This window comes from Prunus avium, chromosome 2, assembly GCF_965620075.1.
Source record: "Prunus avium chromosome 2, drPruAviu1.hap1.1, whole genome shotgun sequence".
NCBI lineage: Eukaryota > Viridiplantae > Streptophyta > Magnoliopsida > Rosales > Rosaceae > Prunus > Prunus avium.
Window position 1 is genome coordinate 9113898 of NC_142285.1, and position 15776 is coordinate 9129673.

Below are 15776 nucleotides of genomic sequence, written 5' to 3' on the forward strand. Positions count from 1 at the left end.
CAGGCCATTTATCATCAACAAGTTTCCAAGACGGGGAATCCGCCGGATGAGACATCTGACCGTCAATTGATTTTCTAGCAGCATGCCAAGTCAAACTCTTAGCTGTCTCATGTGATTGAAACATCCTTTTAAACCTTGAAATTAGAGGAAAATACCACACCACCTTCGCTGGCACACCCTCTTTCAAGATTGAATCTTTGCCTTCCTTCCACCTTGAGATACCACAAGTAGGACAATTAGTTGAATCTTCATACTCATTTCTATACAAGATGCAATCATTGGGGCATGTGTGGATTTTCTCATAACTCGGCCCCAATGCACACAAAGTCTTTTTTGCCTCATACATAGAGGCCGGTATTGTATTTCTTTCTGCAAGCAAATTGCCTTGAAGTATCAATAATTCTGTAAAATAGACATCACTCATCCCATGTTTTGCCTTCAAATTATACAACTTCACTAATGCCGATAACTTGGTGTACTTTCTACAACCAGGGTACAATGGTTGATCTCCATCCCCAATTACATTGGCAAACTCATAAGGATCGGATCCCAAATCACCAAAATAATTATCATCCATCTCTATTTCTTCAGACACAAAACTGTACCTACTATGGTCATCATCTTCTTCAACATTTCTACTAGCATTAGTAGTTGCTTCCCAAGGTTCTCCGTGAAATGTCCAATTTTTATAGCTTTGGTCAACTCCATTAAAGTATAAGTGATCCCTTATAATTCCAACCCCAAACAATTTCAAATTCACACATTTAACACATGGACAATGGATATGTGTTGTAGTTAGAAGATTTTCTACATAAAATTTCAAAAATGCTTCCACCCCTAACTCATATGCCTTCGATCTTCTATTCGAGTGCATCCATGACTTATCCATCTCCGACACTATACCCTATTATCTATAATAAAGTGAAAAGACAAGCAATGACCATCACTATAGCAGATTATAAGGGTTTTAATAGCGAGTAATATAGTATACAGATGACGATTTTTAAACAACAACAGACGTATTGGACATATATAGATGACGGGTTTTCAAAAAACGTCGTCTAATGCTAGCAAAAAACAAATGCAAACAAATTGAACCACGACGGTAGTTAAAGAAAACCGTCGTATAGAAAACTTTAGATGACGGTTTGTTAAAAAACCGTCGTCGTATGCCTAAAAAAGCATTCTAAATATTGAAATCCCAGTTTATGTTCAAGAACCCAAAATATATTAAAAACACAACATATACATTAATTTTTATGTTGGGTATTAAGAACACGTATACTAAGCATGAAACCAACATATACTAAGCATGAAAACATTAAATCCATTCCCGATTCATAATAATAGAGAGTGATGAAAAGATCCGACAACATTAAATCCATTCCCGATTCATGAAAACATTAAATATTAAATCCATGAACCCATACCTCCGACAACATTAAAAGATCGCAAAACATATATCTAAAACCCTTTAACACATAACTGAATATCATTCAATGAATTTACAAGCATGAGATTAGGGTTTGTACATACAATTAGGCAGAGCTCACAGATTATGGCCAACTTGGATTCGACGGAGCCTGGAGGACCCAACTTTGAATTAGAGTTGAAGTGAGAGAGCGAAATGTTTTAGGTCACAGATTATGGCCAACTTGGTTCAGGGTTACAAGTATAAGACTTAGAGCGAAATCTGAAAATTTTAGGTCGCGGGGAAATTTTTAGAAAGCGTGCTCTTTAAATCATCGACGGAAAACAAAACAACCGTCGTTAAAATTTCAAATTAAACATGATGCTTATTACATTAAAGACGTCGTGGTAAAACGCTTTACGACACAAAACCAAAACATCATCATTAAAAATTCAAAAGAAATATGACGCTTATTACACAAAATGCGTTGTGGTAAATCCTTACGACGCAAAAAAAAAAAAAAAAAAACTAACGTATTAGAAACTAAGTATATATGTGGGGTTTGGTTTTGCTGGGATTTGAACTCGTGCGTGAACGGGTGGAATGAACAGAAAATTAAATAGACAAATATACCCTAAACCCTAATAAATAAAACCTAAATTATATATATATATATATATTTTAAATAATTTTACAAAAGGTATTAGGGTTTTAGGGCCTAAAATATCTCAATCATAAAACCTAAACCCCAAAAATATTCCTTTAACCCCCTAAACCATCAAACTATAAGTGATGTTGTGACTCATCAAAACATTTTTTTGGATGGAGGTCATTTGAAATTTGTATAACTCAAACTGCATTTTTGAAAGCTTCAGGGGGAAGAAAATATCTCAATGACTTCACAGGAGTTGATGTTGCATTTTTTGGATTTATTTTAAATTTATTTTGAATATTTTGAATTAAATAGAATAAAATATTCTTACAAACACCAACAAACCACGTCGGCGCTAAGAAAGTAAAGACGTTGTAAATTGTAATAAACGACTTACTTTTGAAAAGGACGTCGTTTAAACGCGAACCCATGGCGAATTTTTCACCAAAACCGACGTACAAAATCAATTCCACGATTCAAACACTTAACTTATCGACGTATAATTTCAAACAAACCACGTCGTCTATCGAACCAAGAGCGTCGTTTGAATAACCTTTTACGTTTTTTTTAAAAATCGATGACGTTGTTATTCGTGTACAACGTCATTTTAAAGAAACGACGGTTTAGAAAGCGCTCTTCGTATATCATCGACGGAAAACAAACAAACCGTCGTTGAAAATATAAATAAACATGACGCTTAATATATTAATACCCTAAACCCTAAACCCTAAATTATATATATTTTTAAAATTATTTTAGAAAAGGGTTTATGGTTTATTGCCTAATATATATCAACCATAAACCCTAAACCCTAAAAATAAACCGTTAACCCCCTAAACCCTAAACCCTAAACCCTAAACCATCAAACTATAAGTGATGTTGTGACGCATCAAAACAATTTATTTTTTGGTGGTCATTTTAAATTTGTATTACTCAAACTGCATTTTTTTAAGCTTAAGGGGGAAGAAAATATCTCAATGACTTCATAGGAGTTGACGTTAAATAGAATAAAATATAATTACAAACACCAACAAACCACGTCGGCGCTAAGAAAGGAACGACGTTGTAAATACTCATAAACGACTTACTTGTAAACAAAGTCGTCTTTAAAGGAAAACAAATGGCGGTTTTTTACACACACACCGACGTGTAAAAACCCAAATTGGGCTGGAGACCAAAAGCGGGCTTGGCAGATTCGTTAAAATTGAAGAAAGAAGAAGAAGCCCAAAGGAACTCACGTGACTTACCTGACTTTGAAAAGTCAAAAATTGCAACTAAAGTCACTGAGAGAAGTTATAGGGATTCATGAATACGCACCTGCAGAAAATTTCTCCAGTCTTTTACAGACAGAGGAAGATCAAAATCCTTTTATATATATATATAAATATATAATAGAAAATTCGACAGGCACTATTCTCAAAGGATACGCAGACTATGTTTTCTAAAAAGAAAGATAAGCAGGAAACAAGGAGTTGCTGGAATGGAAAACCATCACGGTTTGAAAAGCAGTTGAATTGGAAGAAAAGTATGGCACCCCATCAAAATTCAGGGAAATGATCACTTCAAGAACTGATTGTTGAATGCTTACATGCCAGAAAATGGATAGAACTCCCTTTCCTTTTCCTTTTAAACTAAAGATCTTTTGAGATTGTTTGCCGCCCAATATTAAAAGAATCAAAACTCCCGCTCTCAAAAGCATTTCTTATAAATACAGGAGAGAGTGAACAGAAAAAAAAAAACCCCAACAATCAACACAACCAAAAACTCAGTCAAAAGACAAACACTCAAAATGATCACTTGATCTCAGAAAATCTTCAAACAAGATTTAAACAGACCCAGAGTCTGAAACATTTCAATTTCAAAAGCTTCACAACAAGCTTGCAGAATCATACTGCTTTTTCCCAGCAAAGACAGTTAGAACACTGTTTCTTACTCAAATCCCAGTTCACAAACCAGCAAAACGAGATTTCTCTTGTTACAAATTTGGTTCAGCAAAGCCAAAGCAAGCAGAGTTTGAGTTTTTACGAATACGAAAACCTCAACAAATTTATGGAGAGCCCTAACTAAGCAGCACAGGTACCACAGTACAGTTCCAGCTTAAGTCCGACTACTTCTGCCCCTTTCAGACTGGAGAAATCCCAGTTCTGCCCATCCAAAAGCCTTCCAGGGCTTGAAATAGAGTAAAGCTCTGCCAAACTCAAGCTTTGGTATCGATTTGCAGCTGAAGCCTAGCAGTTGAAGTTGTTGAAAGTCTAGTCCAGCATAGGCATACCCAGTCCAGCCCAGAACAGAGGCATCTACCCAGACAGAAATGGAAGCACAGCCCTCTTTTATTCTTTTTATAGTCACTTTTCCCTTTTTGAGCTTTGTAAAGGGGAGTTCTGTCTGAAAGTGGTTCACTCTGTTATCATTTATTCTGGCCAGAACTACCAGTTTTATGTTGAGAAAATTATGAAGTCCTTACCAGTCTAAGGCATAGAAAAGAACTTACTTGGGAGATGTTCCTCACCCAAATTCACAATCGTTTGTTCAAAATCAATAGCTTGGGGCGCAAGTTATTTTTACTCTTAAGTCTGTTAGAATTGAAAAATTGCTAACAGTGGCACGCTCGACACACAAAGAAAGTTAATTTATTGACCAACCATGGTCTTTGGATTAATGGGGAACTTTGCCCTACCATCACAGGAAACAAATTAAAACGGGTGAACAATTTGCCACGCCCAGTGGGACTTCTCAGTATATATACTCTTAATATTTTAAAAGTATATGTATATTGGAAGTTCTAGCCAGAATCCACATCACACAATGGAACGAGACCAAGCAGCTTTCCGAGAAAGACCAGAATCAGAAGAAAGCGATGCTAGACAATCAGCCCATGGGAGTATTGGAAGCAGACATTCCAGAACTGGTTCCAGGAGGTTGAATCAGATATAGGAAGCTGTATTCCAGCAGGAGGCTACAACACAAAGAAGCCAGGATTCTTTGAATAATATAACAGCCATGATGCAATGGCAAGTGAACAGGCAGTTCAGGAAAGACCGTGAGGTCGCCATGGCCAGAATTCCAAACCCTGATGCTGTGGTTCAGCAGCTAGACCTTCCCTACGGTCCTCCACCAGGACTAGCATGGCCATATCAAGAGAATCCTCTTATTGCACAGATAGCTGGAATACCAGGACCTGAAGAAATCCAAGCTGGACAGAGGGGAGGAGCCCCTCTCGCCCAAGAACATGAGGCTCCAGCCAGGCCAGAAGGTCCTGCACCAGTTTAGGCTCCCAAGAATCAGCCAGAACCACCTGTTCCACAACCTGTGGCCCCACGAGACCAACCCCTGCCACTTCTGCCTGAGGCACCAGCTGTGCGACCCTACAGACCTAGAAGAATGGACCCTAATCCATTTCCTCCACTAGCAAGGGGCAGGAGAGGCAGAGAGGGAATTAACCCTTTTGCCAACAATGACAGGAACATACCTGGGGCAAACCAGAGGAACCATCCAGAGGTTGAAGAAGAGGAAGAACACAGGGAAGAAGCTCTGCGCGGACCATACAGAGTGGAGCACAGGTTTGATCATGACCAGCCAGAACAAGGACGGAATCCACATCCTGTCAATGCTTTGAATGACATGGGGGCATTGCAGAGAATGATCAGGGAGATGATGGAGCTGGAAGCCAGAAGAGGAGAAAGGCCTGCCTACAGAAAGCCGTACCCGGCTTATATATACCAGATTCCTCTACCCCCAGGTTTCAAAGTACCAAACTTCACCTTGTTTAACGGAGAAGATCCTCATGCTTCGTCGGTTGAACACATAGGCAGATTTTCCATCCAATGCATAGCAATAGAGAATAATCCTCTGTTAAAACTGAGGCTTTTTGGAAATTCTCTCTCCGGACAAGCTTTTACCTGGTATACCATATTACTAGCTAATTCTGTTCAGACCTGGGAGAAAATGGAAAATGTTTTCCATGATTACTATTTCAGGATCCAGCCAGAAGTCACCATCAGTGATCTTGCTGCTCTTAAGCAAAGCGAAGATGAACCTGCTCAGGATTTCATAACCATATTCAGGAAGCTCAAGATGAAATGCCGAATCCCTATGGAAGAAAGGCACTTCATTCAAATGGCTCAAACCTCCCTAAAGATTTCTTTGAGGAAGAGGTTTGATGAGATGCTGTTCGGAGATCTGGCAGAACTGGCGGACAAAGCATCCAAATATGAGGAGCTCCTCAGGGAAGAACAGCAGAAGAGAAACTCTTCCAAAGGCACGTACTACAACACCCCTTCTTCATCAATCCATCTCATTGAGGTAGAATCCGAAGAAGATACAGAAGACTCGGAGGAAAGAGAGATTGCAGTGGCAGAAATGGCAAAGTTAAAACATCCCATTAACTGCAAAGCTCTTACAAAGCCACCAAAGGACCAGAAGCCACCACCATTCACAGGAGGATTTGTTCCAAACAAACCGACACAGAACAAGGTCTATTCCTTTGATCTAACCAAAGTTGATGCTCTGTTTGATGAGATGCTGTCACAGAAAGCAATAGAGACACCTCATAAGCTGCTCAAACCAGAAGAGCTTAAGGGCAGACAGTATTGCAGATGGCACAATTCCTAGAATCATTCCACCAATAGTTGTGTTAACGGCAGGGAGATTGAAACTGGCAGAAAAACCTCCCTCAGTTACGACAGATCCTTTTCCCCAGCCTCAAGTCAACATGGTCAACCTAAATTGGCCAGAAAGAAGGGGAAACAAACCAGCAGCAGAACTATGCAGCAAGTGCAGGTGTGAAAGTGAGTTAGAAGTAATTATAGACAGGCAGAACTAGCCTACATCCAGCGTGTTTGACCGGATTGGAACATCGCACCAGCAAGGCCTAGCTCCGACCCCCTCTAGAGACAGAGCTAGACAGAGGGATTACCTTAGGCCGGCCCAGCACAACAGAAGAATGCCAGAGTAGCCCAAGAAGGAAATACCAATGAGGATGCCCGGAAATGACAAGCCTTTGGCAACTATCATAGAAGGAAGATGGTATTCCGTTGGAAAAAGCGGCAGACCAACTCTGGAGCTAACCATAACTCAGAAAAGAAGAGTTCAGAGGCAATATTGCACCTTCCTTAGGAACAGGAAAGACGCACAGGTACTGCTAGAACCAAGTTCTGCCAGAAGAAGAGAGAATCCAGGAATAATTCCTCAGGCAGAACAAGCAGTATGTCAACCACAAGACCTAATAAAGACAGAATCTCCAGGCAAGCCCTCCATCCATTCGACCTCATCCCCAGTCGATCAGCCTGAACTCCCACAAGTACAAGCTGGACCTGAACCTATTCTAAAAGAAGGACAACAAGACTGGACTGAAGAAAATGAGGAAGAGCAGTTAGATTATGAGCCATCTGCAGAGGACCAAACTGGGTTCCTCGAAACAGAGGAACAAGAAGACTGGACAGAAGAGATGGAATATGATGGAGGATTAGATGAAGAAACCGAGGCTTTTGGTGCAGAATTGGAGAACTTATTACAGGGCGATCTAGGCATTAACATGGTGTTCATCTTATCGGAAAAATTCAGGGCAGCGGAAGGACAAGGAAGCACTCTAGAGGAAGACGTATTCTCACAAGAAAGCTTCGAGTGCAAGCTGGCAGAAGTAGAAGAGGCGCTAGAACATCAACCACCTGTTGCCAAAACAGGTGGAACTGCCATGAAACCAGTAGCAGAACAGCTCTGTTTCTCCAAACCAACCAAGGAAATGGCTAACCACCTCAGACCTCTATTTATAGCTGCAAACTTTGGAGGTATTCCTATTTCCAAAGTAATGATAGATGGAGGTGCAGCCATTAATCTTTTACCTCACAGGCTGCTGAGTAAGATGGGCAGAACAGAGAAGGATCTAATTCCAACACGCTTGACTGTCACCAACTTTGCTAGGGGCATCACTAAGACTCATGGAATCCTGGACGTGGATGTCATAGTTGGAACCAAAAAGCTAAAAATTGCATTCTTTGTGGTAGACACCACTTCTACTACCTACAATGCATTGCTTGGACCGGACTGGATTCACCAAAGCCTCTGCGTTCCCTCTACTCTACACCAACAGCTAGCCCTTTGGAATGAAGAAGGTTACATGGAGATAGTAGAGGCCGATCCACGGCCATTTCTGCCTTCTGCCATGTGTTTTGAAGCAAGGTATTATCATGACGACCTTGGTCCTTTCACATTCTTTGGAGTCAACCAGAACGGCCGCCCTCACGGTGTCACGGCCCAAAGGCTCATTGAAGATGGTCTGGCCAGTTCTCTAGAAGACTGGAATAGGCCTTTTGTTCTGAACCTCCTGAACTCCGATGTTTAGTCTCAATCAACAGGAAAAGGATCGAGCTGCAACAATCCGATCCATTACAAAAGGATTGTTGATATACTGGGAAGAAAGGAAACTCATTGCACAGAATCCAGCCATCAATATGGCAGAATTCATGCATGAGAGCATCGAAGAACAAGAAGAAAGTTTACAGGAGGAAATATTAGACTTCGCACCAGCAGCACTAGATGACTCCTTACCAGAAGTGGAAGATCCATTACAGGAGATAAATCTAGGGACAGAAGAGGATCCAAGACCTACTTTCATCAGTGCACTACTAGAAGAGCCACTCATAAGTGAAATCATCGCACTCTTGCATGATTTTAGAGATTGTTTTGTTTGGCATTATCACGAAATGCCTGGATTGGACAGAAAATTGGTAGAACACAAGCTGCCTATCAAAGAAGGCTACCTTCCAGTCAAATAGGCCAGAAGAAGAATGTCCATGGAGACAGAACTAAAAGTCAAAGAAGAGATAGAAAGGTTGCTTAACGCAGGATTCATCAGGCCGGCCATTTACACTTGATTGGTTAGCCAATATTGTCCCGGTTTTGAAAAGAAAGACAGGGGCAGTAAGGATTTGTGTGGATTACAGGAATCTAAATGAAGCATCCCCCAAGGATGAATATCCTATGCCAATGGCAGATATGCTAGTAGATGGAGCTGCTCACCACCAAATGCTATCTTTCATGGACGACAACGCAGGATATAATCAGATCATGGTGGTAGAAGAAGACATCCACAAGACAGCCTTCATGTGTCCAGGACATCTAGGTGCTTTTGAATACACTGTAATGCCTTTTGGCTTAAGAAACACAGGAGCCACGTATCAAAGAGCAATGAATTCTGTTCTCCATGATATGATAGGACACTCTCTAGAAGTATATATAGATGATGTGGTGATTAAATCTCCGGAAGCAGAAAATCATGTATCAAACCTAAGAAAGGCATTCATAAGAATGAGACAACATAAATTGAAAATGAATCCGAAAAAATGTGTTTTTGGAGTACAGGCGGGGAACTTCTTGGGATTTTTGGTACACCAGAGAGGCATAGAAATTGACAAAAATAAAGCAAAGTCCATCATAGAAGCTCAACCACCTCGGAACAAGAAAGAGCTGCAGAGTCTTCTAGGAAAAATTAACTTTCTAAGAAGATTCATATCCAATTATGCGGGAAAAATTCAGCCTTTTTCTTCCTTGTTAAGACTAAAACAGAAACAGACTTTCAAGTGGGAGGAGCAACACTAGCAGGCTTTTGAAGAAATCAAGCACTACCTCTCGAATCCGCCAGTTCTGTCCCCACCAAAGAAAGGCAGACCACTCAAGCTCTATGTATCCGCATCAGAAATGTCCGTTGGAAGCTTGTTAGCTCAAGATAACAAGGAAGGGAAGGAAGGGAAGGAACAAGCAGTCTACTATCTGAGCAGAACTCTGACAGAGGTGGAAAGAAATTACTCTGCGATCGAAAGGCTTTGTCTAGCCTTGTACTTTACTGCCGTGAAACTCAGACACTACATGCTGCCATTTACCACTTATATCATTGCCAAGACGGACCTAATCAAATACATGCTAACAAGGCCAATGTTGAGAGGCAGAATTGGGAAATGGACTCTGGCTCTGACAGAATTTGCTTTCAGATATGTCCCTCAGAAAGTTGTCAAGGGACAAGCTGTAGCAGATTTCCTAGCAGATCATCCAGGAGAAGAAATTGAAAATATGGATTCTTTGGATATAGCAAATGCAGACCTACTGACAAGAGCTCATGTTTGCCTTAACAATCCCATTTATTCGATTCATCTCACACCTTGGAAGCTGTACTTTGATGGATCAAAAACTGACTTAGCTTCCGGAGCAGGGATTGTTCTAGAGGAACCTTTGGGGATTAGACACTGCTACTCCTTCCAGTTAGATTTCCAATGCACCAACAACAGAGCTGAATATGAAGCTCTAATCATCGGTCTCGAAATGTTGGTAGAACTCGGAGTCTAGTCTGTAGAAATCCTGGGAGATCTATGCTTGTTTTAAAGCAGATTGCCGGAGAATACAAATGTTTGAACCCTTCTCTAGCTGTCTATTTAGTAGCAGCCAGGAATCTTTTGATAGAATTCAGGGAAGCCACTTGGGAACACATCCCAAGAGAGGAAAACTTTGTAGCCAACGAGTTGGCTCAGATAGCAACAAGAATACAAATGCCGGAAGACTGTGTGCAAAGGATTATCAAGGTAGGAAAGAAAAGTCTACCATCTCTTCTGACCAGAGGAATGGAAATAGATGTCAATTCTGCCATAATCACTGAGGATGACTGGAGAACTCCCATCATGAATTACTTACAATACCCAACCTTGCCTTCTGAAAAGAAAGTCAGAATCATGGCTTTAAACTATCTTATGTGGAATGAAGATTTGGTCCGAAAAAGCAAGGATGAGATATTGCTAAGGTGCTTGGGAAAGAAAGAATACATGAAGGTCATGGGAGAAACCTATGAAGGGATATGTGGGGCACAATAAGGTGGAAGAAAAATGTGTTGGTTAATTAGAAGGTATGGCTATTTCTGGCCAACCATGATGAAAGATTGCATTGATTATTCCAAGGGATGTGAAGCCTGTCAAAGGCATGGACCAATCCAGCAAGCTCCTTCAGTTCCCATGAATCCAGTAGTCAAGCCATGGCCATTCAGAGGATGGGCAATGGATCTCATTAGCAAGATCTATCCGGCCAGTAGTCAACAGCATTGTTTCATCATTGTAGCTACGGACTATTTTACCAAATGTGACAGGACCCGCCCCAAATTCCTCGGAACTCGAGACGAATCCTGTGGTATTCCCGATATCATCCCGATGTCAGGCCCACTTATTGAAACTATATCCTCTTTTCCCAAGGAGGATTAAGGGCACGAGACTTTCTACCGAAATTTTTGCAGAGTCTCCCCTGTAAATTGAACATTCCCCAAATTCCAACCTGCACAACATTCACATTTTAATATCCCAACAGGCAGCACACACAATAATATCTCAAGCAATTCATCTAATTGGCCTCCGGCCTTCAAATATTCCGAAACCGAGCTAGCAACAAGCTCTTAAACCAAATAGTACTTAACATGCGGCAATTAATAACTTAAACGTAAATATGAAAGCCGAAAGCAAAGTTTAAAACGTCTAACTATCCCAATTTCAACATATGAGGCTTTAACCTCCTAACATGAACACAACTCGTTCCCACTTGAATTTCAGGACCAACGACAAGGTCCGTACCACACTCAAAACACATAGAAGTAAAGTTTAACCCGTGACTGCACCTAGACCTTACCCTGGGCTGCCTATGTACCCTCGCCGAGGGATCAAGCCACACGTAGTTCTCATCTCAATGGTCACAACTCCGATAATAGACAGTTATTTACAACCGAACCAACTATACATTTCAGATCTATTACAATTCTAAATCCCATAAAAACACATTGAAACATTATCACTTTCTTCCCAAGGCATCGTATTAAGAAGACATCAAGGCTTGGACTAACTCCGACAGGCCTGAGCAAAATAAATCATCCGAAAGGCTTGGACAAACTCTGACGGGCCTGGGCAAAACAAATCATCTGAAGGGCTTGGACAATCTCCGACGGGCCTGGGCAAAATAAATCAATCTCCATAGGGCCTGGAGAAACTCCGACGGGCCTGGGCAAAATAAATCAATCTCCGAGGGGCCTGGACAAACTCCGACGGGCCTGGGCAAAATAAATTTCCGAAGGGCCTGGGTAAACTCCGACGGGCTTGGGCAAAATAAATCTCTCAAACATAAAACCCATAACCGGGGAGGTACCTAAGGTAGTGATAAAAACCCTCAAATTAACCTTCTAAGTACTCCACACAAGATCAACAAAGATAGCATTTTCTCAAATATTATATAAATGATTCAAGATGCTCGAATATGTCAAAACCCAAATGTATATCACAAATACTTCATAACATATTAAATCCATTAATCAAATACACAATATATTTCAATAAACCATTAAAACAATATGCATAAACTTTCCATCACAAAACCTTAAAAATAAACTCTAAGACCCTCATAATCAACATAAATCAAATAACGGTCAAGACTCGTCCAAAAGGGTCGTTCTAGTACTCTTCATAGAGTGAAACTACCTTGGAAGACTTATGGTCAACCGAGGGTCTAACCTTCCAATTTTGGTCAACCGGGCCCGCGGGGCCCACGACCTCCGTTTTACGATCCGAAAGTTCCTATAGGTTCCACAAGGTCTAGGATACACGTCCTGCAAGTTTGGTCCGGATTGGACGGTTAGATCGCTCGCGATCGCACAATCGAACGGTTATCGTAAAACACAAACTTTAACTATTTAAATCGGAACATCCGGGGCTCCGATTCCTGATCCGCGAATTCCTACACGATCCTACGAATACCTAAATCAACATATATTAAATGGGAAGCCATCCAACGGTTCTAACATATCGAACCCGGAAATCACACAATATGTAAAATCCGTTCGGGGTTCAAACGTTATCCGAATTGGAATCCGAAAGTACCCACGCGCTCGTGAGAACCAGGAGATCATTTTAGGATAAAATGTCTCCCTGCTACAGTGCCCACGCGCCGCCACACGCGCCGGCAGCGCGTGGGAGTCCAAAGCGATAACCACCGGACCGGAAAAACTTAACATCTTGACTCCAAACTCCTAACTTAGGTAATACACCTAATTTGGAGTCAGTTTTGTTCTTGGGCATACCCCAAAAACTAACCGGAAGTGGCTGAAAACGGAGGTTGAAACTGGCAGATTTTTCAATCGCTTAATTAACTATCACAACGCAGAAATTGCTCAATTCCTATCCAACCATCAGCTAGAACATGAAAAATAGGTGGAAAAGCATACCTTAATCGACCGGTTTGGTGGCCGGAGAAGGGAGAAATCGCCAGCGAAAACTTTGTTAAAAACTGGGTCGAAATCGATCGGATTTTTGCATTTTCCGGCCATCTCCGGTGGTTCCAGCGGCAGAGATTAGTCGGGATAGGAAGAGGGAAGTGAGCTTGACGTTTTGGTACTAATATCATGCGATTTGGTGGTCGGTGGAGGTGGTGGCGAAACAAAAACCGTTCGGATGAACAGTAACAGGGGAGGGGGCTGTTTCTGCGCAGGGAGAGAGAGAGAGGGCGAGAAATGGGTTTTCTGATTTTTATTTAAAATCTCATTTTGAAATAATTACAATTATACCCCTGAAGGTATTTTGATCGTAACTTTCTCGTTACAACTCCGATTCAAGCCCACTACGTGTCTACGGACTCATCTCGGTACGATCTACGTAAAAATACAACCCGCTGCCCCCAATTCCTTCAGGAAATAAAATGACCAAATTACCCCTACTCCGAGGGCAAAATTGTAAATTCATAAATCTTTAAATTTATTAATTCACTATTCCTTTTATTTGGGTCGGGATGTTACAAAATGGGTGGAAGCCAAGCCCGTTAAATCTACCACATCTCAATAGATCATCACTTTCATAGAAGAACAAATCAATCACTACAGACAGGGGATCTTCTTTCATATCTGGAGATATGCTAGACATGGTAGAAGCATTCAAATTTAAGCTACTCCAATCCACTCCTTATTATGCCTAAGCCAATGGACAGGCAGAATCGAGTAACAAGGTGATAATCAATATTATCAGGAAAATGCTTGAGAAAAATCCAAAGCAATGGCATGAGAAGTTATCATAAACTTAATGGGCGTACAAGACTTCAAAAAGAGAGGCAACTGGCATGACTCCATATGCTTTGACTTATGGTTATGATACAATTCTGCCTATGGAGATAGTAGTCCAATCCCTCAGAATTGCCCATCAACACGAACTGATTGGGGAAGACTACACTCAAGCCATGCTGCTAGAACTGGAAGGATTGGATGCAAGTAGGATTGATACTCTCAACAAACTCTTAGCAGGAAAACAGGCTGTGTCCAGAGCCTACAACAAGAGCGTTAAAAACAAGAGTTTTGAAGAAGGAGAAATAGTCTGGAAAGCAGTTCTGCCCCTTGGAACACACATAGCTGGTTATGGAAAGTGGTCACCAACTTGGGAAGGCCCTTTCATAATTAACCAAATCCTCAGATTAGGGGCATACAGATTACAGGATCGAGATGGAGAAGTTCATGCTACACCAATCAATGGCAAATGGTTAAAGAAATTTTATCCAACTATGTGGGATTCACAAGCTGTGCAGACAGATCCTGGGATAGAGAGGCAACAATTTGAAACTGTTGCTTGAGTTTGTTTTTGTTGTTTAGTTTTTTGTTGATGTAATCTTCTAAGTTTTCTTTTAGCTTATCAAGAAAAACCAAAATTCCATAAATAAATAAACTTTTATTTAAAAAGGTCACCTCTATGACCAAGCAGTTCATTACAAATCTGAATTCGAAATCTAGAATCCTAGCTTTTTGAGGGTCTCCTGCATGCTAGTTTTCTTGATGGAGAGTTCCTTCTGCAGCAGCACCCCTTGATGAATTGAAGCCTCTGCAACTTCCAAGGCTGGCCTGGAAGCTGTAACCATGCTTTGCACAAGCAAGGTGGCCTTGGTCTTAGAACTTAGTCCAGCACCCAGTCTGCGCTGCACCTCCCTGCGTTCTGCCAGCTGTTTCTGGAGCTCCTCAATCTGCTTCTCCAACTTATCTGCAGTGGCCTTGGCTTCCTTGTACCCTGCAACCATCTGGTCTAGTTCTGCCTTCTGGCGTGCATAATCGGCCAAGTTGGCATCATGTGTAGCCTTGCAAAGCTCAGAAGTCTTGAAGGTGGGCTTGAGATCCTCATAGCGATCATGAAGGTTGAGCATGTCTCTAGCCAGGCTAAGGCTTATCTCAAGTATGGGCTTAGGAGCCATGTTCTGCTTGTGCAGAAGGTCCAGGTCCTTCATCAGTTGATCAACAGCTCCCCTGTTTTCGTCCAGTTCCAGTTCAGTAGACTGCCAGATCTTCACCCTCTCCATGGCCTCATCCACAGCTTTGAATTTGGCCTTTCTTGGGGTGGAACTGAGTTTCTCCAGCCTGTCCAGTTGGGCATCCAAGTCCACAGCCTCGAACTCAGCCAATTCTGGATCAGCAAAGGAAGCTGTGGTAGTTGAACCAGGAAGGGACTGGATAGGCATCTGAAAAATAGAAAGTACAAATTAGCAACAGACAGAATTAGGAAGAAAAGGGCCATAACACAGTAATACTTACAGCTGCAATAAGGGGTTTCAGGGGGTTGATCATCACTGCCAAGGACCCCACGGTTCCTGCAGTTCTGGGCACTTCCACCTGGAAAGAATAAGAGTTAGGATGGAAAGAATTGCAGGAAAGTAGACAGGAACGAATTATAACAG

The 15776-nt window shown here is 41.4% G+C and overlaps 3 protein-coding genes across 3 annotated transcripts; 2 read left to right on the top strand and 1 right to left on the bottom strand.

The window, feature by feature from the left end:
* Nucleotides 1–9758: 9758 nt before the first annotated feature.
* LOC148296420 (uncharacterized) lies at nucleotides 9759–10918 on the top strand. The gene is made up of 2 exons (XM_088248520.1): nucleotides 9759–10382; nucleotides 10442–10918. The coding sequence occupies exons 1-2, from the start codon at nucleotides 9759–9761 to the stop codon at nucleotides 10916–10918; spliced, it is 1101 nt and encodes a 366-aa protein (XP_088104646.1).
* A 3265-nt stretch (nucleotides 10919–14183) lies between these two features.
* LOC110770981 (uncharacterized) lies at nucleotides 14184–14687 on the top strand. The gene has a single exon (XM_021975202.2). The coding sequence runs from the start codon at nucleotides 14184–14186 to the stop codon at nucleotides 14685–14687; it is 504 nt and encodes a 167-aa protein (XP_021830894.2).
* A 153-nt stretch (nucleotides 14688–14840) lies between these two features.
* Nucleotides 14841–15560, bottom strand: LOC148296421 (uncharacterized). Its single transcript, XM_088248421.1, has one exon. The coding sequence runs from the start codon at nucleotides 15558–15560 to the stop codon at nucleotides 14841–14843; it is 720 nt and encodes a 239-aa protein (XP_088104547.1).
* Between the last annotated feature and the right edge of the window lie 216 nt (nucleotides 15561–15776).

Bases quoted from the DNA above. Each gene is read 5' to 3' on its own strand.
- LOC148296420 (XM_088248520.1), top strand. From the start codon at position 9,759: ATGTCCGTTGGAAGCTTGTTAGCTCAAGATAACAAGGAAGGGAAGGAA. The intron at 10,383-10,441 runs GTAGAACTCGGA...GTTTTAAAGCAG, and splicing joins TCATCGGTCTCGAAATGTTG to ATTGCCGGAGAATACAAATG.
- LOC110770981 (XM_021975202.2), top strand. From the start codon at position 14,184: ATGACTCCATATGCTTTGACTTATGGTTATGATACAATTCTGCCTATG.
- LOC148296421 (XM_088248421.1), bottom strand. From the start codon at position 15,560: ATGCCTATCCAGTCCCTTCCTGGTTCAACTACCACAGCTTCCTTTGCT.